Raw genomic sequence first — 24,452 nt, forward strand, 5'->3', positions numbered from 1 at the left:
TCAATCTGCGTAGCCCGTCTGGTCCTCGCTGCTGTCGTCGGAGGACAGGAGCTCCTCGGGGCTGCAGGCAAAGCAGACCCGCCCCATGTCCTGCCAGCACATCCGGCAGTAGAGGGTCCCGCACTCCGGGTCTGGGCACAATTTGGAGTTGCTGGATTGGGGCAGGCCGCAGAGGATGCAGCGCTTGCGGAGAAATCGTTGGAGGAACGGGAGCCAGCGGCCCAGCCTGTCCAGGAAGGGCTTCTCCTGCAGTGGGAGGAGAGGAGGGAGGGAGGTGCTCAGCCCCAGCCAAAAAAGGAGCTATTCACCTACGTTATATCATAGAATTAGAGTTGCAGAGTTGGAAGGGACCCCAACGGTCATCTAGTCCAACCCCCTGCAATGCAGGAATTTCCACTGAAGGGAAAGTTGTTTTGTGTGTTCGCCACATGTTTCCAGATGCCTCTTAACGATATCCTTGCTAAGGATTTCACACAGCAGTTCCTGCAATCAAAGGTGTGAGTCTTCTTCTATGTTTGGATACAATTGGGCGCCATTTTGAATCAAGATGGCCGACCGAACCTTTCAAAACGGCCCTGATTTTAACCACCAGTTTCAGAACAGCACAGACTTTTTTGGGTGTATTTCTTAGAATCCTTCAACGAACGCCTGGGGAAGGAAGGAGACTGCTGGCTGGAAATATAACCAAGTCGAGAGGGTGCTGCTGTTGACATCAACATTAAATTACACAACAAAATCGACAACCTTCACCAAAATAAAAATTGAACAACCCATTTCAAAAAGTTGGCATTTGACAGTCTCTTTTAGGATCCAACTTCCAGAGCCATTTAAAATGGCATTTCCCCCCCCACCCCGCACCTGCAATCTGAAGTGGTACAATCCATGTGGAGTTTGCTTTCCCCCTCTTCCCTCCCTGCGCCTTTTCCTTTTCTGTGTCTTGTTTTTCGATTGTAAGCCTGCAGCCAGGGACAATCTTGCTTGCATGTAAGCCGTTCTAGGAGCCTCTGGCTGAAAAGCGGGGTGCAAATGCTCTAAAAAATAATAATAATGCCACCCCTCCATTCCCCTGCAGGTAGAGAGATTGGCCCAGGGGCCAATTGAACCAGCATTTCGTATAGTCGCAGTTCAGAAACAGAGCCTGAATGGGCCTTGTTTTTCAGCCAAGCTCCTAGAATGAAACTATCCAACGCTTGCCCTGCTAAATCATCAGGTGCTTAAAAGCGCCCGGCTAGGCTGCTGGTTTACTCAGTGGTCCCCAGTGGGAAGGGAATGGGCGGAGGCCCATCAGCTGAGCCAAGAGGAAGCCTTGCCCCGAGGTCCCCGTGCAGCAGGGGAGGTGGGGAGGTAGGAGGCTCAAGTGGGCAGGAAACGGGGGCAGGGTGTTGCCTCCGTGCAGAGATTTAATGGATTGCACAGAACTGCCCAAACACTCATGCGCTAGATGGACTGGGGGCAGAGAACAGGTGCACACAAGCAAATCCGCACTGGGAGCAAGCATGTTTGGGGAAAATACTTCCTTTTATTCAATCAAAAACATATTTTTCAATAGCACAATTGAAATAAAGAAGAAGCGAGATAATATGAGGAACGGCGGATGGAGTTGGGTATGCCTAACCTGGAGTAGAGAAGCATGGTGGGTGACATGGGAGCCATATCTAAAGGGCTGTCACATGGAAGATGGAGCAAGCTCATTTTGGAGGACCCAAACCAATTGGCTTCGAACTGCAAGAAAGGAGATTCCGACTAAAGGTCGGGAATAACTTTCTGACAGCGAGAGCCGTTCCAACGGTGGAATGGACTTCCAGGGAAGGACTCTCCTTTCTTGGACATTTAGAAGCAGAGGTTGGACCTCTGTTTGGGATTCTTTAGCCGTGGTGCCTGCAGTGCAGGGGGCTGGACTAGATGCCCCCTGGGGCTCCCTCCCGACTCTACAATTCGGCAAAGCTGCCTGTGTTCTTCCACTCACCAGTCTTTTGCGCTGCCGCACGCGCAGGATGATGCGCTTCCGCTGCACGATGATGAAAGCCATCCTCTGCCGGAGCATCTCGTTGTAGAGGAAGAGAATGCGCTTCTTCTCCCTCTGCCAGAGAGAGAGAGAGAGAGAGAGAGAGGCAGGGCGAATGTGGGGCTGGGGAGAAAGCGCTATTATTATGCCGTCCGGCCGTTCTGGCTGCAAATGGACGTCACCCACCCTGGTAGCCAGGGCTGGATTTAGATTTGATGAGGCCATAAGCTAAGGTTACCAGATTTTTTTCAATGAATCTGGGGAAACACTTCAACTTCAATGGATTTTGTATGGGGACGGTTTGTAAATCCAGGGACTGTCCCCGGGAAATCTGGTAACCTTACCCTAAGCTACTGAAGGTAATGGGGCCCTTTATATGTCCAACTGTCCTTTGTCAACAACAAATTGTCGCTATTTTAGGGGTTGTTTTTAAAAGCCTAGAACGGATTAATCTGTTCTGCATTACTTTTTATGGGAAAGCGCGCCTTGGTTTTGGAACGCTTTGGTTTTGGAATGAATTTCCGGAACGGATTAAGTTTGAGAACCAAGGTGCCACTGTATATAGCAGGGGTGGCCACCTCCCAAGAGACTCTGATCTACCCACAGTTAAAAACTGGGAGTGATCTACCCCCTTTTGGGGGGGGGTTCAGGTCAAAGCTGTTGAGTTTTTTTATGGAAGGGAAGCCCTGTTTTTTGGGGTTTAGGTCAAACTCGTTGAGCTTCTTTTAGGAGGGAGGGAGGCCCATTTTTGTTTAGGGCTTCAGGTCATAGTTAAGCTTTTTTTTAGGGAGGAGGAAAATTTTGGGTGAGCTTTTTTTAGGGGTGCCAGTGATCTAGCAGTGATCTACCACAGACATCCAGTGATCTACTGGTAGATCACAATCTACCTGTTGGACGTGCCTGGTATATAGAAATGAGCAAACCAGTGATATTTTAGGGAGCAGGCCATTACTTACATCATAGGAGCCTACACAACACAAAACACTGTTGCTGTATGTAGGTTTTATTTTATTTGTTTTTTATCTTATATTTTGGAAATGTACACCCTGGTTTTTTCCCCCTTTAGACTTTTTTGGGGGGCCCCCAAGAGCGTGGGGCCCTGAGCTATAGCTTGTATCTTATACGTAAATCCAGCAGTGCTGGGAGCCCTCACGGTGCAATGGAGAACATTTCTCGTGTTGGGCAGGGTGGGTGCATTTAATCTGGGGCCCGGCGTCCCAACCTTGGGGAAGAAGAAGGCAGCGATGACGCGGCGGATGCGGAAGACGTAAACTTGCGCAATGCACAGCAGGATCAGGGCGCCCAGCGGGGTGACGCAGCTCACATACTGCTCCTTGCTCATTCTATGCGCTTCCGGCAAGCAGTCTGTGGAAGAGAGAGAAAGAGAGAGACGGGCAGGAGGAGCAACCATTGGCAGAGCGCAATAGCCATAGTCAGGCAGCCTTGGCTCTCCAGATGTTTTGGAACTACAACTCCCACCATCCCTGACCACTGGCCCTGTTAGCTAGGGATCATGGTAGTTGTAGTTCCAAAACATCTGGAGAGCCAAGGTTGCCTAAGCCTGGCCATGGTCTTTTTCAGTCCCGGGTGTAGGCATGCAGGGAGCCTCTCTCAGCCCAAACACCACATTGCCTTCTGGGAAGACTTCCGCTGGGCAGGGCCAGGGGCCAAAGTGGACAGGCCTCTCAGGGGCCACCTGCTGCTAGATATTTAGACCCATATGCAAGTGATTCATAGGCAGCCACTCTGGAGGCTAACCCCTGGACCATGGGGTCTTATCCCTCCCCACTTCCAGGAAGACCGTGCAGAAAATATTCCCCCCCCTCCATCTTATGGTCTCCGTCCTCTGCACGGCGCCCTTGCCTGGACTCCTCCCCAACTTACGCAGGTTGTTTGTCTCCATCACCATCTCTGAGGAGGTGTTCAGCGCCCCGATGGTGCTGCGCAGGAGACGGGCCATCATGGTGTTCCCTCCGACTATGACTTCCAAGTGGTGGCTGCCTGCGGAGAGGAGCAGGAGAAGGGATTTAGCTAGTTAGCTATCACCCGCTCTTCACCCCGGCCATCCCAGGGGTGGCTCACAACATTAAAACACAATGTTTTTGTTTTGTTTTTTTAAAAAAAGAAGTTAAAACAGCTTGCGACCACAAAAATAGTAAGCGTCAAACGCCGGGGTGAAAAGGGGCGTCCTCAACATTTGCAAGAAGCTGCGTAATGAAGGCGTGAGACATGTCTGTGTGGAGGGAGTTTTGGGGGCATAGCTGTCAACCCTCCCTTTTTTTGCGGGAAACTCCCTTATTCCAAGCCACAGCTGTCAGCCTTCCCTTTTTTTGCTGGAAATTCCCTTATTCCGGCGCCGTTTCCCGCTGCTATCCTGGATTGTTAGATATACTGTAGACCAGGCATCCCCAGACTTCGGCCCTCCAGATGTTTTGGCCTACAACTCCCATGATTCCTAGCTAAGAGGACCAGTGGTCAGGGATGATGGGAATTGTAGTCCAAAACATCTGGAGGGCTGAAGTCTGGGGATGTTTTGGCCTACAACTCCCATGATTCCTAGCTAAGAGGACCAGTGATCAGGGATGATGGGAATTGTAGTCCAAAACATCTGGAGGGCCGAAGTCTGGGGATGTCTGCTTTACACTGTCCCCAGGACAGGTGAGGCTGCTGCTGATCCCTTATTTTCAAATCCGAAAGTTGACAGCTATGTTTGGGGGCCACCAGGGAGCAAGCCCTCTTGCAGCTCACCACCACCCCAGGGGTCTGCAGGTGGAGGAATGACCAAGAGGGACCCCTCTGTCTATCACAGCACCCGAGGGAAGAAGGCAGCCTTTCAAGGTATTTGGGGCGTGAGCCATATCGGGCTTTAAACACCAACATAAACACATTGAAGCAGTGGCATAGCGTGGGTAGCAAGCGTCCGGGGCAAGGCGGGGAGGGTGTAGGAGAGAGGGAAACAGATGGGGTACACATGTGCATTCAACTGCCCACCATCCGTGTCACCCAGGAGATTGCAGCCACAGGAAAAAGAAGAAGAAGAGTTGTTTTGCTGTTGGGTGGGGTCACTTCCTGCTTCACACAGAGAAGCCATTTTCAACAGAAGCACGCAGCTGTATGGAGACAGCACCAGGTGCTGAAATTTTGTGACCCTAAGAATGTTGTGCCCTGGGCTACCGCCCCTGTGCCCACCCACCCCCATGCTACACCACTGCCTTGAACTGGACCTAGAAACGAACTGGCAACTGGTGCAGGGGTTATAAAGGGTAAAGGGACCCCTGACCATTAGGTCCAGTCGTGACCGACTCTGGGGTTGCGCGCTCATCTCGCATTATTGGCCGAGGGAGCCGGCGTATAGCTTCCAGGTCATGTGGCCAGCATGACAAAGCCGCTTCTGGCAAACCAGAGCAGCACATGGAAACGCCGTTTACCTTCCCGCTGTAGCGGTTCCTATTTATCTACTTGCACTTTGACGTGCTTTCGAACTGCTAGGTTGGCAGGAGCAGGGATTATACAAGATCTAAATGGAACCCCAGCCAGGAATCTGGTTGCTGCCTTTTGGACCAACTGATGTTTTTTGAGTCGTCTTTGACGGCAGACCCAGGTAGAGCACATTGCAACAGGGCTGTTGATTTGTATCCCGCTTTTCCAACAACAAATGTTGCGCTCATAAGACCTTCCTGCTCTTAAAATGACTCTGTGCCTGGGAGTGGTGCTGAATTACCACACAGTGGTACCTTGGTTTATGAACACAATTGGTTCCGGTAGTCTGTTCATAAACTGAAGCGAACTTTCCCATTGAAAGTAATGGAAAGTGGATTAATCCGTTCCAGACGGGTCCGCGGAGTACTCAACCTGAAGCGTACTTAACCCAAAGCATGGGTGTAATTGGTTCCGGAAGTCTGTTCATAAACTGAAGCGTTCATAAACTGAAGCGAACTTTCCCATTGAAAGTACAGTAATGGAAAGTGAATTAATCCGTTCCAGATGGGTCCGCAGTGTTCGTAAACCGACAATTCGTAAACCGAGGTGTTCATAAACCGAGGTTCCACTGTACAGGCATGTGCTGAGGGCACCAGCTGAGCAAGACCCCCGAAAAAAACCTAGAATGGTATTTATTTTAAAGCATTAAAGTAGGGGGTGTCCCACCAACACACATCAAAGCAAGGCAAGGAAATCAGATCCAATTGTGTGTTGCAATAACTTTCTTCTGAGTTATACACACTTGATTAGTTTCTTTCGCAAATGCATAAAAAGAGCGTACGTCGTGCAATTTGCTCTTTTATTTCAGATAACTGAGATAAGAGGCAGGATGGAACGTAACCAATGCCATTTTATTTTATGGTTCAGCATAGAGGCGGCGGCAGACAATTGCCCGTTCTCGGGTCACCGCAGGTTTGCCTTGTAGTACATGAACGGTTCTCCCATCCTTGTAGTAAAATAAAGGAAATTAATAAATATTTGCCCGTTTGATGTTTTCCAAATATCCAGCTGGTGTTTAAGGCAGGGCTGGAGAGGAGGGGAAAGGGGAACCTCCCTTCCGGGGTCATAAAACTTACTGCGGAAAGAATACTCCACAAAGGAGTGGTGTCTGATGGTGCTGAATATGGTGTACAGCAGGAAGTCAAGGACGCAGGCAGTTATCACGAAGAGCGATGCAGGCAAGCAGCCCAGTAATTCTGACATCTGGAAAGAAGCAGGGTGTGTGTGTGTGCGGGAGGAATAAGTGTGGGTCAGTGACACATATGGGGCTGATCAGCCCCCAGATAGAGGACATCGCCCATGTTTTACAGTAAACAGCATGAAACACCTACATGAAAAGCGTTCAGAGAAATCTCGAGAGGAGGAGGCTACCCCCAGCAATAGGAGTCAGGTTAAGGAACTTGTTGTCCGGCTTGGGCAACAATTAATAACAGAGGTCTCAGGGCGGTTCACAACAAGACCACAACATATAAAATCAAACCAAAAGCAGTAACCTAATTAACCCCGCCCCCCCAAAAAGCCATATTCTAAAAGGGTGTTGGATGCCAATAAGATCAACCAAAGGCCTGATTAAAAAGGAACGTTTTTGCCTTCCTCCCCATTTCTCTTCCTCCCCATTTTATCCGCAAAAAAAATCCCGTGAGATAGATTGGGCTGAGACGCAGTGACTGGTTAAAGGTCACATCCAGTGAGATTCATGGCGGAGTAGGGGATTTGAACCCTGGTCTTAGCCCGGCAATCTAACCGCTATTCCACCGCTGCCTCTCCAAAGAAAGAGGGCACCACTGGACATATAGAGCTCACAGGGAAAGCTGCTGAACTTGGACAAGGTCATGCGGTCTCCCTCGAGATTTAAGAGTCTGGATTTTTATGCCTGCTTTATATTGTACATCTCTGGGCAGTGCAAAATTTGAGGGGTATCAGGCACAACCTATGCATCACCTGTGTTTCCCTTTGGAAAGGAGGCGCAGTGCAGACTGTGGCATCTCTATGATATATGGTTTATTTACACATATATACAACCTGGTCCCAAGAGGGTCTTATTTCCCCCATAGCTGCAGCCCTGGATTCTAATAGACATCAGACACAGCTCTGACCCTCTCTCTAGTTTGCCGCCTTTACCAAACTGAAACCTTTTCTCTCCCAATCACATCCCAGCCAATGCTAAAACTCCAAACCCTGGTTTTCGTTCTTCTAACTAGCTCTGAACTGAAGGAGGGGCCCCACTCACCTGCGTCTGGCACAGAGCCATCTTAATTGCTTTCTTAATGGCCCATTACTTTCCTTTTGTTTTCTTAATGGCTCATCTCCCAGGTGATTACCTCATCAGGAGACTAGCCTGGGTTATATTTTAACCCTTGCTGGATCCAGGGGTTCAGGAGGCTTGGTTAAATTCTAACATCTACTGGATCCAGGAATTTAGGGGCGTCTGGTACCCAAAAACGCATAATGATATATTGTAAAGGTCACATTTTTGTTTTTGTTTTGTATAATTCCTATGAATATTTTTATGTTAGTATGATTCTGCTTGGCTACAACCTTCATTTGGTTGCCTTATTAATAAATCTGAAGTTGGTATGAAAACAGCGATGGGGGTGCGGGGGTAGACAAACTCACAGGGCCAACCCCAGGATGAGAACTGTAGCTGTGTGAGGGGAATACAGTGGTACCTCTGGTTGCAAACTTAATTCGTTCCAGAGGTCCATTCTTAACCTGAAACTGTTTTTAACCTGAGGTACCACTTTAGCTAATGGGGCCTCCAGCTGCCGCCATGTGATTTCTGTTCTCATCCTGAGGTAAAGTTCTTAACCCGAGGTACTACTTCCAGGTTAGCAGAGTCTGAAACCCGAAGTGTTTGTAACCCGAGGTGTTTGTAACCTGAGGTACCACTGTACAGGGGTCTCCTGGCAGTTATCAGCACCATAGCTGCCAAGTTTTCCCTTTTCTCGCGAGGAAGCCTATTTAGCATAAGGGAATTTCCCTTTAAAAAAGGGAGAACTTGGCAGCTATGATCAGCACCCTTGACAAACTTCAGCTCCCAGAATGCTTTGGGGGAGAAGCCATGACTGTTCAAAGTGATATCATAGTGCTTCAAAGGTATGGTGCGAATGTGGCCTAAGAGAATTTAAATGGACAGATCCTGCAATCCCTAATAAGAATAGACCCACTGACATCAATGGACCTAAGTGAGTCATGTCATTGACTTCCATGCGCCTACTCTGAGTAAGGCTGGCACTGGATACACAGCTCACAATTATTAAAGCATAGCAGGATCCCAATCCTCCGGTTTCCTGCCTCGGTGCCTCCCTCTAACTCCCACCACCCCCAACTCTGCAGGTCTCTGCCCCCAAAGCCCACCCACTTACCATAGTTTTGGTCTCGGGCGGCTGGAAAGCGAGGCGGAGGGGGTCGATGAGACCACTTTGCTCGGCACGCCGCAAGGGCAGAAGCGTCCGCTTCTTCTGCAAGGTTTACAGGGAGGGAGGAGGCAGTAGGAGGGGGGAAGAGTTGTCATCACCCTGTTGCCATCACCCAGCACATTACATCCAGAGGTCAACTGCCTCTGGATGTGGAGGTTCCATTTCAGCTCTTGTGACTGAAAGGCTGCTGAGGGACGTATCCTTCACGGGTCTGAGAACCCCACAGGGGCTCTGCTTCCTTCCCCCCGAATGCCCTTTGACCTCTGCCGCCTGCAACCACAACCCCCTCTGGCTGTGACTGCTGACCATCACCACCCAGCCATGTAGCCAAGCCGCAAACTCTGGCTGCTCCTACCTGCTTCCGACGCCGGGCGTCTATCTGCCGGAAGTAGCGGGATATGTAAATATTGTCAAAGCGGATGTCCTGCGTGTAGCTGTTTGTGTAGGAGAACGCCCTGAGGGAAAGGAGGATGGAGATGGGCTGGGGAAGAATGTGGGGAGGGTTGTCTGCCTAACCCACCGAGCCCCACTCCCAACCCACCACAGCCCACCGCAAAAGCTCCTGCCAAGGCCTGTGATACAGCCTCTTTGTTAAAAAAAACCCACACTCAACCAATGACACAGCATGCAACTAGTCCTCAACATTCAGATCACAGCTGCCTAAGGCTAAAAAGCCCTGGGTCAGGACTGCTGCTGGTTGTCAGCTTTGGTGGCCAACCCACCATTGGTAGAAATTCAAAATCCATCCCCATTGCACACCTGCTTATTGCACACCCCCATTGCACACAGCCGATGTGGAGCACCACATATAATTCTTCTTGCACAAGAGGGGAACTTGTGGCCAATGGGCAGGGGAGGATGATTCTAATCAAGCAGCTTCTGGAGGGCCACAGGTTCTCCACCCCTGTCTTGGACACACATCCCAACCAATCAGGGACCACATGTTAAATGCCCTTGCAGAGGTGTGAAGCAGGGATGGGGCCCCTGCAGCCCTCCCGTTGTTTGATGGTACAGTGGATGCTCGGGTTGCGAACATGATCCGTGTGGGAGGCACGTTCGCAACCCGCAGCGTTCGCAACCCGCAGCGCTGTGTCTGTGCACGCGCGGGTCGCGATTCAGTGGTCTGCGCATGCGCAAAGCGCAATTTAGTGCATATGCGCATGCGCAAGCGCCCAAACCCGGAAGTAACCCGTTTGGGTACTTCCGGGTTCGGCGTAGGATGCAACCTGAAAAGACGCAACGTGAAGCGTCTGTAACCCGAGGTATGACTGTACTAGTACTCCCATCAGGGATGACGAGAACTATAGACCGGCAACACCCAGAGGGCCACAGATTCCCCTTCCTTGGCTTCTTTCATTTTCATGCACGGAATAATGACAGAACACGTTTTCATGCTGCAGTCAATGAAAAGCCAGGTGTCGAAAGCTCGCCCAGAGGCTTAGGAAGGTCGGTAGGCAGGGCAGAGACATAGTTTCTGTTATTATTGGCTCCTGCTTCTACAACAGGGGCGAAGGCCCTATAAATTAGCAAAAATTTATCATGTGCATGATAACTAATGCTGGAAATGTAAAGCTGTGGAAGGAACCTTTTACCATATGTGGTGGACTTGCCCAGTAGTAAAGGACTTCTGGGAAAAGATTTATAATGAATTAAAGAAAGTGTTGAAAAACACAAATATTAAGAAACCAGAGGCCTTTCTATTGGGCATAGTTGGAAAAGAAATCCCCAAGAAAGATGTTACTTTTTTTCTGTATGCCACAACAGCAGCAATAATATTGATAGCTACCGGTAAGAATTGGAAAACACAAGAAGTACCAACTGTGGAAGAATTGCAAATGAAAATGATGGACTATATGGAACTGGCTGAACTGACCAGGAGACTACGCGATCAGGGAGAAGAGTCGGTGGAAGAAGATTGGAAGAAATTTAAAGTATATTTAAAGAAATATTGCAAAATTGATTAGTATGAAGTGATTTGGAAGTGTATAGAAACTGTAGGTTTCAAATTTATAGGTTAATTTTTGAGGAAAGTTTAATATAAACTGTGTATGAGTTAAAGTTAGGATATAGAAATTGCTAAAGATGATTGTTAACGAAGCGCAGATAGGGGGGAACTCGAGGAAGTCACCCCAAAATGTGAAGAAAAGATTAAGAATTGAGAAAGATATATTATTTTGTTTTTTTGTGTGTTTATTGTTATGTATATGTTATATTGTGGTTGTTGTTTTATTGTGTGCTAAGTATAAAAAGAATAAAAATTATCTGGGGGGGACAAAGAAAGAAGGCCCTACGGCCCTCAAGACGTTTGAAGGTTGCCAACGTGCCGAAGGCTGCCCAAACTAGGGCCTCAGGCTTGCGAAGCGTTTGCTTGGCACAACCCAAGTAGGTTCCCTGCCCCCACCCAGGAGCCGCCGCGCCCCCAGCCCAACTCACGAGGCAAAGACGATGATGAACATGCAGGAGAGGAGGACTCGAAGCACAGACATGGAGGTGCTCAGGCGCTCGCCCTGCTTGGCCACCTCTTCGTTGACTTCATCCACCAGGTGTCTGTGGGAGAGGTTGGCACCAACCAGCATGGTCTGGTGTTCTTCCTGGACAGGGGGAAGGTGGGGGAGAAGAAAGGAAAGGAATATCATAAACACCCAAAAGATCTACACTGGTTGCCGGTACATTTCTGAGCACAATTCAAAGTGCTGGTGCTGACCTTCAAAGCCCTAAACGGTCCCGGCCCAATATACCTGAAGGAGCGTCTCCACTCCCATTGTTCAGCCTGGACACTGAAGTCCAGCTCTGAGGGCTTTCTGGCGGTTCCCTCCCTGCAAGAGGTGAGGTTACAAAGGACCAGGCACAGGGCCTTCTCGGTAGTGGCACCTGCCCTGTGGAATGCCCTCCCGTCAGATGTCAAGGAGATAAAAGAATTATACAGTGGAACCTTGGTTTATGAACACCTCGGTTTACGAATTTTTGGTTTACGAACGCCGCGGATCCATCTGGAACAGATTAATTCACTTTCCATTACTTTCAATGGGAAAATTCGCTTCAGTTTATGAACACTTCAGTTTATGAACAGACTTCCGGAACCAATTACACCCATGCTTCGGGTTAAGTACGCTTCAGGTTGAGTACTCCGCGGACCCGTCTGGAACGGATTAATCCACTTTCCATTACTTTCAATGGGAGAGTTAGCTTCAGTTTATGAACGCTTCCATTTAAGTACTCCGCATACCGTCTGGAACAGATTAATCCACTTTCCATTACTTTCAATGGGAAAGTTCGCTTCAGTTTATGAACGCTTCAGTTTATGAACAGACCTCCGGAACCAATTGTGTTCATAAACCAAGGTACCACTGTATGGCATTCAGAAATGAGCTGAAGGCAGCCCTGTATATGGAAATCTTTAACGTTTGTCATTTTATTGTCTGTTTGATATTTTGTTAGGAGCTTCCCAGAGTGGCTGGGGCTTGTTTATTTTTTTAATTGTTTGTTTTTTAATTGAACTGTAAGCCTTGCTAGGGGTCATAGCTGCCAAGTTATCCCTTTTTTACAGGGATTTTCCCTTATGCTGAATAGGCTTCCTCGCAAGAAAAGGGAAAACTTGGCAGCTATGTTAGGGGTATTTTCAGCTGAACAACAGGGCGGAAGTGCTTTAAATGAATAAATTGACCCCTACCGCATCTGCCATACGCACCTTGACCGCTAAACTGGCTGTGAAGTCCTGGTTCAAACTGTCCACGGAATCGTTCACCCGGTCGTAGGTTTGGCCAAAGTTCCCTTCCACGGGAATCTTGTCACGGCACCAAGTGTGCATAACTGCAGAGGAGGAGGAATAGGTGGAAGAAAGCAGCTGGAGAGCAAAGCTGCGTTTCAGAAGGAGAGTTAAGTGCTCAGCAAGGATGTGGGCAGGGATGTACCACTTCAGACGGCCAGGTGGGGGGGGAATGTACCACTGCTGGTGGCAGGTGGGGACTCCCAGGATGGGATGCCCAGCCTCAGGGACCCTCTACTGGAAAGCACGTGGCTTGGATCGGGATTTGAGTCTGACACGCCAGTCTGGTTCACACAGTGTGCTGAGCCAAACCTTGGTTTAGGGAGGTCCAGCGTGGGTTCCCCTGCCCACCAAATATCCCTGGGAACTGTAGTTCAGCCTAGGCAGCAAAGCCGTTATCAAACAGCCCATTAGCCACACAACAAGGAGCCCCTACTAGAGCAGCAACGGCCTCACAGCGGCTTTTCTTCTCTTGTCCTTGGCTGGAACTCACGCTTGGCAAAGTGGCAGAGGAAGCTGAACTTCATAGGGATGCAAAGCAGGTGGTTGATGAAGGGCACGGCAATTGTCCGCATGCAAGATGCATGCTTCATTGCAAACCAGCTCTGGCAGCGCTTGATGGCTTCGTCTATAATGTCTAGAAGGGGGGAAAGGAAAGTGTTGACAGTGTTGTTGTTGTTGTTGTTGTTGTTGCTGCTGCTGCTGCTGCTGCTGCTATTTTATTTGCTAAACTTCTTTGAAAATGCAAATTGAAAATAAATCAAACCAAACAAATGCAAGGGGCAAGTCATTCATGTAACAGGCTTAAGGCAGCTATTCACACTTAATACTTCTTTTCCCTTTTACAGTTTCTGTAACAGGGTTTTCCTCGCTAGATTTTTCTTTACAGGGTCCGAGAAGAAGAGATGACTTTAAAGGTCTGCAGTCTAGGAGGTCTTCAACTGGTGAATCGACATCCCCTCGTGGGTCACGGCCTGGTCCGAGGTGGGTTGCGACAGGAGCACTCACTGCCATGCAAATATTTGGTGAAAGGTTCAGAAATGGGTCCACAAATGAATGTTTGGGCTCAAAGTGGGAACTGGAGTGAAAAGTTTGAAGAGTAGAATCATATAGTTTGAAGGGACACCAAAGGACATCTGGTCCAACCCCCTGCAGTGCAGGAATCTTTTGCCCAATGTGGGGCTTGAACCCTGAGATTAAGAGTCGCACGCCCTAGTACAGCAGAGCTTTCCAAACTTTTCATGTTGGTGACACACTTTTTAGACATGCATCATTTTGCAACACAAGTAATTCAGTTTTACTAGCAAACCAGAGGTTAAACTAACCCCTTTCCAGGCCTAGGGAGAGCATGGGGAGCGTCCGCACACTGCAGCCGACACACTGACGCGTCGTGACACAATTTGGAAAGCTCTGCTGTGCAGTCAATAAATGCTTTCCATATTTTCTCAGATGGGGCCTTTATCCGTTGCCCCCTGGTTGCCCTAGATTTTTGCACAGTGCCAAACTTTTCGATCCCAGGTGGCGCTGTGGTTAAACCACTGAGCCTAGGGCTTGCTGATCAGAAGGTCGGCGGTTCGAATCCCTGTGACGGGGTGAGCTCCCGTTGCTTGGTCCCAGCTCCTGCCAACCTAGCAGTTCGAAAGCATGTCAAAATGCAAGTAGATAAATAGGAACCGCTACAGCGGGAAGGTAAACGGCGTTTCCATGTGCTGCTCTGGTTTGCCAGAAGCGGCTTTGTCATGCTGGCCACATGACCCGGAAGCTGTACGCCGGCTCCCTCGGCCAATAATGCGAGATGAGCGTGCAACCCCAGAGTCGGTCACGAATGGACCTAATGGTCAGGGGTCCCTTTACCTTTACCTTTAAACTTTTCGATACCACTGTTCAATATGTATGCATCTTCCAGTTCACTCAAGTAGCCGAGAGTAAAAGACTCAACAGCTCCTTATGGTTAAAATCTAGATTTCTGTTCAAGAACATGCTTAGAATCATAGAATCGCAGCGTTGGGAGGGACCCCGAGGGTCATTTATTCCAACCCCCTGCAATGCAGGAGTCTCATCTAAAGCATCCATGACAGATGTCCATGCAACCTCTGCTTAAAAACCTCCAAGGAAGGAGAGTCCTATTTAGTAGAACAAAAGTCAGAGATGGACACATCTGTCGATCTGAGTAATTTCACTCTCAGCTGAACCTACCTCACAGGGTAAAATGGCTAGGAGGAGAACTATGTAGGTCACCTTGAGCTCCTTGGGTACAATGTAATCAATCAATCAATCAACCAATCCCACCCCTCATGGGTGGATGTACCAACTATAAAACACCCTCTCCAATATATAGGGGAAAGATTAGGATTTATCAGGAATAACTTCCTTGGTGTCCACTGCCATTTTTTATTTGATGTTGTCAACTTTTTAATGCTCTATATTTTTACATTTTCTGGGCGGCATCAACTAAGTTTTACTTGCAGTAGCCCCAATGAGATGAATGAACAAAGACGGCTTAGAGAGACATTTGGGGAAAGCCATGACTGTTGAAGTGGTTTAAGAGTGATTTACAGTAAATGGGTGGTGTGAATGTGATATTAAATGCAGGTTTGAATGCAGAGTTAAATGTGGGTTTAAATGCATTAATAATAATAATAATAACCTCTGACAAAGGTGGAAATGGGACAGAATTGATGGTGAACACAAGCAAAAGGGATGCTGACCAGATACTTGATCCTCACGCCCACCCTTAGAATAATCTGTGCTCACAATACGTGTCCCTTTCCCATATGCTTACGGGTGCAGCGCATCCGGGTCTTGGCCTCGTAGATCTCCTGTGTGGAAGGGTTGGCTTTGTGCACCGCCGACCTCACCGAGCGACCCCCAAGGCCTGCCTCGCTAGCCACTTGCTCGTTCAGCTCCGAGAAGGAACGTCCGACGTCCCTAGTTTCGGACCTCAGGGTCTTGCCACTCCTCTGGTGCAGAAAACAGGGGTGGGGGCAGAGGGGGTGGACTAGAGATGGCAGCCCCACAGATGGAAAAGATCGCCTCGTATATATTTTCCCCAAAGCAGCGGGGACAGCTAGCACGATGGGCAAATTGCAGGGCTCCCGTTCTACCATTCTCACGTCGCATGAGCGCAGGAAGTGAACCCTGATGGATGGGGCCAGTTGTCCATGTAATCTAGGGAAGAGGGGATCTGTGACGGCCCCCCAGGTGTTGCCAGACCACATGTTCCATTATTCCTGGCCATTGGTCATGCTGGCTGGGACTGATTGGAGTCCAGCAACACCCAGTGGCCAGGCAGATGGTCCAAGAGAACTAGCAGCACCCCAGCTTGGAGAGCCAAGCCATTCCTGGAAAACTATCCCCTCTGTGTTGAGCTGCTTTCTTAAGCCTCTGCCTAGACTCCTTAAAAGGCTTAAACGTCTCAAGACCGCAATACCTCAAAGACCACCTTTCCCCATATAAACTGTCCCCGGACCCTGAGATCATCCTTTGAGGCCCTTCTTTGTGTGTATCCTTCCACGTGAGGTCTGGAGGGTGGAAACACGAAAAGGGCCTTCTCCATAGTGGCTCTAATAATAATAAATTTTATTTATACCCCGCCCTCCCCAGCCAGGACCGGGCTCAGGGCGGCTAACACCAAATATAAAACAGTTAATTAAAATACAGCTTAAAAACAAGATTAAATACAACATTTAAAATGCAGCCTCATCAGAAAAGGAAAAAGGGGGAGGGGATCAAGTTGATTCCAGGCCAAAGGCCAGGCGGAACAACTCTGTCTTACAGGCCCTGCGGAAAGAAATCAAATCCCGCAGGGCCCTGGTCTCATGAGACAGAGCGTTCCACCAGGCCGGAGCCAATGTTGAAAAGGCCCTGGCTCTGGTTGAGGCTAATCTGACTTCCTTAGGGCCTGGGATCTCTAAGGTGTTGCTATTTATGGACCTTAAGGTCCTCTGTGGGGCATACCGGGAGAGGCGGTCCTGTAGGTACTTTATATGATGAGTTTTGCGTTTTTAACTTGCATTTTTATACTGTGAACCTCCCTGAGATCTTCGGATGAAAGACAGTATACAAATTTAATAGATAATAGTATATTATTAATCAATCACACCAGGATTTCTCCCTGCCACTAGCAGTACTGCCAACCCTGGGCCCACCCCACCTGGCGACCTAGTGAACTGCTTCTCACCACCATGTCCTTGAGAATCTTGCGTAGAGGGGACAGCGACACCTTCCAGGCACGCTTGGCATTGTCGATCTGCATCTCCACGGTGCAGCTGATGGAACGCACCACTTCGCCCAGGTTTTGCCGGGTATTTGCCACCGGGCCTTGGTGGGGAGGAGAGAGTGTGGCAGGAGGAAGGAGACAAACATCATGCAAGAAAGAGGACTGCTACCCTTTGTGCCAAACCACCCAGGAATGCGGCAGAGGCCTCTGCTGTGGCTTTCTCGGCACCGGCAGCAGAGTTGGCACCAGAAGTTAGGCTGCTTACCACAGCCTCTGTGGGTAGCCCTCTGGTTCAGCCAGAAAGAAAAACTAGGGATGGTCAAACTTGCCCCTGTTAATAATCTTTACTGGTCATATTCACCCCATACACTCTCTTTCTTTCTTTTTTGCATACTATCAGCAACAACACAAACTGCAGCATGACGACATCCTTACAACCTTATTATATAGTAAGTTGTATTATACAGTGGTACCTCGACTTATGAAGGCGATCCGTTCCACGGCGCTCTTCGTAAGTCGAAACCTTCGGATGTTGAAGCGTCCATTTTGCGCATGGGCGAAGCACGATTTTGCGCTTTGCGCATGCACAGAACGCACGTGCAGCGAAAATACTTCCGGGTTTGCCGACTTCGTAAGTCGAAACCTTCGGAAGTCGAAGAATTCGGAAGTTGTACCACTGTATACACACAAGCGCACACACATTATCATGCTGGGTAGAGGCGTATAAAAATATATTCAGTATAAAATGCACTGAAAACAACAATCAATAGCAACTAAACACTACAGCCCAGCTACTGCAAAAACCCTCATAAATTTATACAGTGTGAGATTACTCCTTTCCCTTTCTCTTATCCTGTACAAAACAGGGCCCTCAAAATACAGTAAGATCACAGCATGCATTTAAAGTGCTCCTCTTTCACAGCCATGGCTGCTTCCCCTCAAAGAATCCTGGGAACTGTAGCTTGTGAAGGGAACTGGGAAACTGTGGTTCCCAGGATACTTTGGTAGGAGCCATGATTCTTAAAAGAGTCGTAAGAGTGCTTTAAATGTATGACGTGAGCATGACTATTGTCTCACTATTTTTTTCTGACAGCCCAGATAGAAAGGACTGGAAGGCCACATTAGGCCCTGGTGCCTGAGGCTTCCTAAACCTGCGCTAATAGAAACACCCCGTTAAAAATTTGCTGACGAAGGATCCAATGACAGACCAGGGCAGGAAGATGAGAGTTCCATGGTGGGAACAGGGAAAACAAGGTGGGAAGGTCAGTAAGACTCTTAGGAACATTCGGAGACACTGCCTAGATCCGGTCAATGGCCCATCCTAGTCCTGCATCCTAGAATCAAATGATTGTAGAGTTGGAAGGGAGCACGAGGGTCATCTAGCCCAACCCCCTGCAATGCAGGAATATGGGGCTTGAAACCCACAGGAGTACTTTCCATAAACTATACAGTGGTACCTCGGTTTCAAGAACAGTCCTGTTTACGAACAATTCGGTTTACGAACTCCGCTAAACCGGAAGTAGTGTCCCGGTTTGCAAACTTTACCTCGGTTTAAGAACGGAATCCGAACGGTGGAAGGCCTCATTAGGGAAAGTGCACCTCGGTTTAAGAAAAGTTTTGTTTTAAGAATAGACTTCCGGAACAGATTAAGTTCGTAAACCGAGGTACCACTCGATATCCCCGAGTTTTATAGTGTTACATGAGGAGAAAAAAAATTCTCCATTCACTTTCTCCATATATCAAGCTTAATTTTACACATTTCTCTCATGCAGTCATAGATAGGAGTATTAATTGTACCATCAAAGACCCTTGCCAAGACATAGGTGAGGATGTAAATCCGTCCTTCTTTCCCCAGGAATTTGGGTATCACCAAGAGGCTGGCACAGCGGAAGTGTGGGGACGTGCCCCAGCCCAGGGCAGCCACACCTAGGGGAGGGAGATGGGGGAGACTGTCAGTTTTTATGCTGTGGGGTGCCCCATGCTCTTATTAGCACTGGGGATGAATTAGCTCGATCTAAACCACAGAGCCTAGGGCTTGCCAATCAGACGGTCGCTGGTCCCAGCTCCTGCCAACCTAGCAGTTCAAAAGCACGTCAAAGTGCAAGTAGATAAATAGGTACCGCTCTGGCGGGAAGGTAAACAGCGTTTCTGTGTGCTGCTCTGGTTAGCCAGAAGCGGCTTTGTCATGCTGGACACATGACCCGGAAGCTGTCTGCGGACAAACCCTGGCTCCTTCGGCCAGTAAAGCGAGATGAGCAGGGCCGGCTCTTCGTAGACCCCCGGTGGCGCAGGGCACCATGGCGCCGGCCCGCCAGGAGGGCACCGCGAGCTGCGCCCGCCCGCTGGCCAGCCGGTCCGCTGGTCCGCTGCGCAGCTGCGCGCGGCGCCCACCTGCCCACCGCGCTGGGAAACAGGGCGGGAGGGCACCGGAGAGATCGCGCTGTGCCTGCCCGCCCGCCGCGCAGCAGCGCCGTGCCCACCCGTCCACCGCGCTGCAAAACGGGGCGGAAGGGCGCCAGAGAGATCCGGCGCACCATGGCGACAGGGGCGCTTAAGACGGCGCTGGAGATGAGCTCCGCAACCCCAGAGTCGTTTGCAACTGGACTTAACTCTCAGGGGTCCTTTACCTTTTTTAATTGCATACACATTGCACTTCTGAAGAAAGATGGTTTGTTTAAACCACTTTTTGGAATTTCAACACACGCACCCATGGCATGTTCATTTATTTATCTTAAATTTACCACCTGCCCTTCACCAGCAGATCCCAGGGGAGGTTCAGCAATTAAAAAAACTAAAAGTTAGGAACAGTAAAAGCAGATTACAATAACGGGAACAGAGTGGGCGCTGAAAACTTACACACACACACACACACACACAGAGAGAGAGAGAGAGAGAGAGACAGACAGACAGACAGACAGACAGACTCAGATTTATTTGAAAACCATTGAAAGTACTCAGTCATCTGAGGTTATGCCCCCTGGAGAAGCCTGTCCCCCCAACCCAAGCCTGTCCCATGTCCTCTTTTGGGGTATACTGTATATTTACCCATGATTCCCCCCCAAAAGGCTCAATAACCGGGGGTGGGGGCATCTCTTTAAAAAAGCTCAAGAACTTGGGCTGCCCCCCCTCTAACAAAAACTCTGGCTATGCCCATGCCACGCGCCCTGTGGTAGCCATTTTGTGTCCTGCCCCGTCCCCGTGGGAAACATTGCGAGTTAGCATCATTTTACCAGCAGGTCCCATGAGCGGGGGTACAACAATTCAAAATTCAAAACCAAAAACAGTTGAAAACGATTACAACCGCAGGGACAGCGTAGGCCAGGCTTCCTCAACCTCGGCCCTCCAGATGTTTTTGGCCTACAACTCCCATGATCCCTAGCTAGCAGGACTAGTGGTCAGGGATGATGGGAATTGTAGTCTCAAAACATCTGGAGGGCTGAGGTTGAGGAAGCCTGGCATAGGCCTTGCAAACATGCACCTCAGGTGTCAAAAGGCCTGACACACCCCGTCCGTGGCGGCCCTTTTGTGCCATGCCGCGGCCCCCACGGCGATTTCTCAAATCTCCAAATATGCCCACTGGCTCCCAGATAAGCATAGCTGTCAAGTTTTCCCTTTTCTCGCAAGGAAGCCTATTCAGCATAAGGGAATTTCCCTTAAAAAAACGGAGAACTTGACAGCTATGGATAAGCCTCTTCCAGTGTTAGACCATGCCATGTTTTTGGTTGTTTGCATGTAGGTTTTGGGTTACAGGGGTATTTGCAGAAAGCCAATGGGAACCAGGGGCCTCTGCTAAAAGGTCTCCCAGGACAGTGGGCCCTTTACGAATCCTTCCGCCGCCTTGGCACCTCCTCTTTCTCCCCAGAGCCTCCGCCGTCCCTCCTCACCAGCCATGCCACACATCAGGTCGATCTTGTGCTCTTCGGAGATGGACATGGGGAGAATCAGCATCCTGGAAAGGCCTGGGAATCAAGACAGGCGCCTGGGTCACAGGTGTGACACCTGCAGCTCCTCTTGCTTAGAGTTCCCCAAAGTGAAAATCCTGATTTATTTATTGATTGATTTTTTTAAAAAAGCATTTTTGTAAAAATAAATAAAAATCCCCCTACTTGACATACGGCCAGGTTTCCCTAGACATTTTGCCAATCAACAAAAATCTGTGCGGACGCCATTTTGTCAGCCCAGTTCTCGGATGTATGGCAGCCCTCCTCTGTCTTGCCCTCCTCTGTCTTGCTTCTATCCCTTTAACGAACGGTGCATCGTCTTTTCTGGTCCCCCCCACCCTTGGAAACCATATTTATTTTGGTCCCACCACCCTCTACCATTGGCCACATTCACACCATGCATTTAAAGCATTTTGAGACAGCTTCCAACAGCCATGGCTCTTGCCATATTTCAGAAAGTGAAAATCCAGTTTTGCCCAAAGTTGTTGAGCTGAGTATCCCCACAGCTGACAATCTGCAAGGGTCTATCTCAGCCCCCCAGGCCCTATAAACTCCTAGCCTCAGAATATGCTTGTCTGATAGGAGACAGGCGACTTCCTCATACCAAGTCAGAGCACTGGTCCATCTACCTTAGGAATGTCAACACTTCATGCTCTGCTACTGTGGTACTGTGTGTCTAAAAATAAAGTTAAGAGTCCAGTCCTCATGGTTGTTTTTTTTAATAAAGGAGGTGATTTTTAAAAGGAGCACAGGAGCTGCCCTATACCAAGTCAGACCAATTGTTCTTTCTATATCAGTTCTGTCTGTGCCAAGCAGGGTTTTAGACAAGTGCTCTACCTCTGAGCTACGGCCTTGATTATAAAGATACCAGTCCTCATGGTTCTGGATAAAGGGGTGACTTAAATGGCAACATACGAAGCTACCATATACTGAGTTAGGTCCGTGTAGCTAAATGAATGAATGAATAATCGTCTTCCGAAGCAACTACAGTACAGTGGTACCTCTACTTACGAATAACTCTACTTACGAATGTTTCTACTTACGAACGAAGCTCCGTCTGCCATCTTGGATGCGGTTTAGATAGGATTTTTTTTCTACTTACGAATTTTTAGATAGGGTTGCTTCGACTTAGGAATTTTTTCTCCCAATGCATTCCTATGGGATTCGACTTACAACTTTTTTCGACTTACGAATGTGCGTTCGGAGCGCATTAAATTCATAAGGAGAGGTACCACTGTACTCTATTCCGAACTTAAAAATGGAAAGCGTAATGCTGGTGGTCAACAAAAGAGGTTTAAAGACTGTCTCAAGGCAAATCTAAAAAAAATAGTATAAAGACTGACAACTGGGAAACACTGGCTTGTGAGCGCTGCAGTTGGAGAACAGCCTTTACCAAAGGTGTCATGGGCTTTGAAGACACTCAATCTCAGGTTGCAAGGGAGAAACGTGCTAAGAGGAAGGCATGCTTGGCAAACCCACACCGTGATCAACTCCCGCCCAGAAACCAATGACCCCACTGTGGAAGGACGTGCGGATCCAGAATTGGACTCCACAGTCACTTACGGACCCATTGTTAAAACTGTGTTTATGGAAGACAATCTTACTCGGCTACGAGTGATCACCAAAAGAGCTAAATACTGTCTACCTTGTGTGGCAGCAGTTCTCCAGGGTTTCAAACAAGGAGTCTCCCTCAACCCTATCTGGAGATTATTATTATTATTTCCTGAATATATATACTGTACCGCCCTATACCCAGAGCTCTCAGATGATGTCAGAGATTGAACATGAGAGCTTCTGCAAGCAAAGCAGGTGCTCTGCCACTGAGTTATTGCCCTTCTTTGCTTCTCTAGAATGCAACATTTGCCTCTTATGGACTACCCACCTGCTTCCAAACTGTTTCATGGGACCCTGATAGTTTGGGACCCGACGTTGGCCGAGACCATTTCAAAATGCACATATATACCTCAGTCTCCATTCACGTTTCCAGCCCTTACTGGATCAAAGTGGACTCACCCAGAGCATACAAGCTCCCGATTCCAGCCCCCAGGAAAAACTTGGCAGCCCAGAATTCGTCCGGCTGACTCCAAAGGAACGTGATGCAGAAGCGAGGCAGGAGGAAGCTGAGAGCGCGTTTCAGAGCTGCAAGAGAAGTTTATAAAACTACGCTTGGCACGGAGAGGGTGGATAGAACTCATGGAAGTACAATGAAGCTGAGTGTTGGACGATTTGGGACAGATAACAGAAAAGACTTCTTCACACAGCGCAAACTATGGAACTCACTTCCGCAGGAGGCCATAATGGCCACCAATATGGACAGGTTTAAAAGAGGATCGGACAAATTAATGGGGAAGTCTGCCAATGGTTACTAGTCCTGGTTCCTACGTTCTTCCTCCACTGTCAGACCCAGTGAAGGGTATGGCCTGGGGGAGAGGGAGCATGGCCAGGAGAGAGTCACTAAGGGCCTGAGAGGGAGGCTTGGAGGACATTGTTTTGACCCTCGAGTGTGCGTACCCCACCTCTCCTCCGAGGCTCGAGTGGAGGCAGGGGCTCAAAGGGGGGGAGACTTACTGGTGTTGGGGGGCTTTTGCCTCCGGCCCTTCTGCTTCGTCACTCTTTGGTACTTTCCTTTGCCATCTGAGTGCCCCATAGCACCTGTCTCCTGATGCAAAAAAAGGGCAGGACGTTGTCGAGGAAAATTAGAATGGTCAGGGTGTTGTTGTTGTTTGTTAATTATATGCAAGAACCTCGTGCACAGTAATTAACTCCAACAGGCTGTCAACTCCCTCCACTGTCATCTATCAGCAGTTGGGTAACAGCCGGAGTGGCAGAAAGTCCCACTAGCCTAGCCTTCTTCCTGACAGGCTAGATTTCTAAGTGCAGTGATTCTTTTATCTTATTTGTGCAGATGAGCATTCCATTGAAGGGGGAACCCCTCCCCCCAACACACACCAACAAGTAACCTGAAGCGGAGCAGCTCCAAACACAGCTTGACCCCTTCCGTGAGAATTGTGTCATCACAATCTGGGTTCTACGTTGCCGTGCAAAGTGTGTTTACAAGGGACAGGAAAGATGCACTGCCTTCTCTCTCAGAATTTCACCTCTGCTGAGTCATCTGTTGAGATCATTGGATGAATAGAAGCAAGGTTGATTAAGTTGCAAGAGCAGAATTGATTTGAGTTGATTAAGCTGGGTTAATGCGGCAGCCAGACTGGTGACTGGGAGTGGCCGCACCGTTCCTTAAAAGACCTGCATTGGCTCCCAGTACGTTTCTGAGCACAATTCAAAGTGTTGGTGCTGACCTTTAAAGCCCTAAATTGCCTCTGCCCAGTATACTTGAAGGAGCATCTCCACCCCCATCGTCCAGCCTTCTGGCGGTTCCCTCCCTGCGAGAAGTGAAGCTACAGGGAACCAGGCAGAGGGCCTTCTCAGTAATGACACCCTTCCATCAGATGTCAAGGAAATAAACAACTATCTGACTTTTAATGTTTTTAATGTTTGAAGTTTTATTCTGTTTTTAGTGTTCTGTGATGGGCAGGGTATAAATAATAAAATTATTATTATTATTATTATTAACAATGCCCTTTCAAAGGATACCCTCTGAGGTTCTAGAGCAATTCATGGC

General features: G+C 48.8%; 1 protein-coding gene across 1 annotated transcript; it reads right to left on the reverse strand.

Annotated features, from left to right (window-relative positions):
- DCST1 (DC-STAMP domain containing 1) lies at positions 1–23,477 on the reverse strand. Its single transcript, XM_035098880.2, has 16 exons — positions 23,399–23,477; positions 22,844–22,969; positions 20,774–20,848; positions 18,687–18,815; positions 16,851–16,990; positions 15,453–15,630; positions 13,164–13,307; positions 12,593–12,714; positions 11,338–11,495; positions 9,260–9,359; positions 8,851–8,946; positions 6,562–6,688; positions 3,890–4,006; positions 3,228–3,370; positions 1,967–2,080; positions 1–246 (listed from the first exon to the last, which is right to left on the reverse strand). The coding sequence occupies exons 1-16, from the start codon at positions 23,475–23,477 to the stop codon at positions 1–3; spliced, it is 2,094 nt and encodes a 697-aa protein (XP_034954771.2).
- Between the last annotated feature and the right edge of the window lie 975 nt (positions 23,478–24,452).

This window comes from Zootoca vivipara, chromosome 17 (assembly GCF_963506605.1).
Source record: "Zootoca vivipara chromosome 17, rZooViv1.1, whole genome shotgun sequence".
Taxonomy (NCBI): domain Eukaryota; kingdom Metazoa; phylum Chordata; class Lepidosauria; order Squamata; family Lacertidae; genus Zootoca; species Zootoca vivipara.